This window comes from Capsella rubella, unplaced genomic scaffold, assembly GCF_000375325.1.
Source record: "Capsella rubella cultivar Monte Gargano unplaced genomic scaffold, Caprub1_0 scaffold_43, whole genome shotgun sequence".
Classification (NCBI taxonomy): Eukaryota; Viridiplantae; Streptophyta; class Magnoliopsida; order Brassicales; family Brassicaceae; genus Capsella; species Capsella rubella.
In genome coordinates, this window is record NW_006238883.1 from 38,263 (window position 1) to 38,739 (window position 477).

The 477-nt window shown below is 42.8% G+C and overlaps 1 protein-coding gene across 1 annotated transcript in view; it reads left to right on the top strand.

Moving 5' to 3' along the window:
* Window positions 1-405, top strand: part of LOC111832524 (kelch repeat-containing protein At3g27220-like) — a gene marked incomplete at its 3' end in the record, with an annotated part of 1,059 nt that extends 654 nt beyond the window's left edge. The window contains exons 3-4 of the mRNA XM_023789314.1: window positions 3-173; window positions 300-405. Coding sequence (XP_023645082.1) covers window positions 3-173; window positions 300-405 — 277 coding nt within the window. The remainder of the gene's footprint in view (window positions 1-2; window positions 174-299) is intronic.
* Between the last annotated feature and the right edge of the window lie 72 nt (window positions 406-477).

Sequence of the window (477 nt, forward strand, 5' to 3'; positions counted from 1 at the left end):
AGGTATGCTCCAGCTACTCAGCTTTGGCGAGGTAGACTCCACGTAATGGGTGGAAGCAAGGAGAATATGCATACAGCAGGGCTTGAACACTGGAGTATTGCAGTAAAAGATGGGAAAGCATTGGAAAAAGAGTGGAGAAGTGAAATTCCAATCCCTCGTGGAGGACCTCACAGGTTATTTTTCACAACTCTGTTGTAGATGATCCTAGATGATCATGCGTTTCATCTGAGTCTGTTGAATAAGCTACTTCATACACCTTTCTCCTTTTTATCTGAGTTTGACTGTTCTCGTTACTGTAGAGCATGCGTAGTAGTGGATGACCGGCTTTTTGTCATTGGAGGTAAGGAAGGTGATTTCATGGCTAAACCAGGATCTCCCATCTTCAAATGCTCACGTCGTATGGAGGTATATAATAGACTACCCGTTCAATTAAATATCATGACTCCTCTTCCTTGGATGAAATTACTCAAGTGTTGC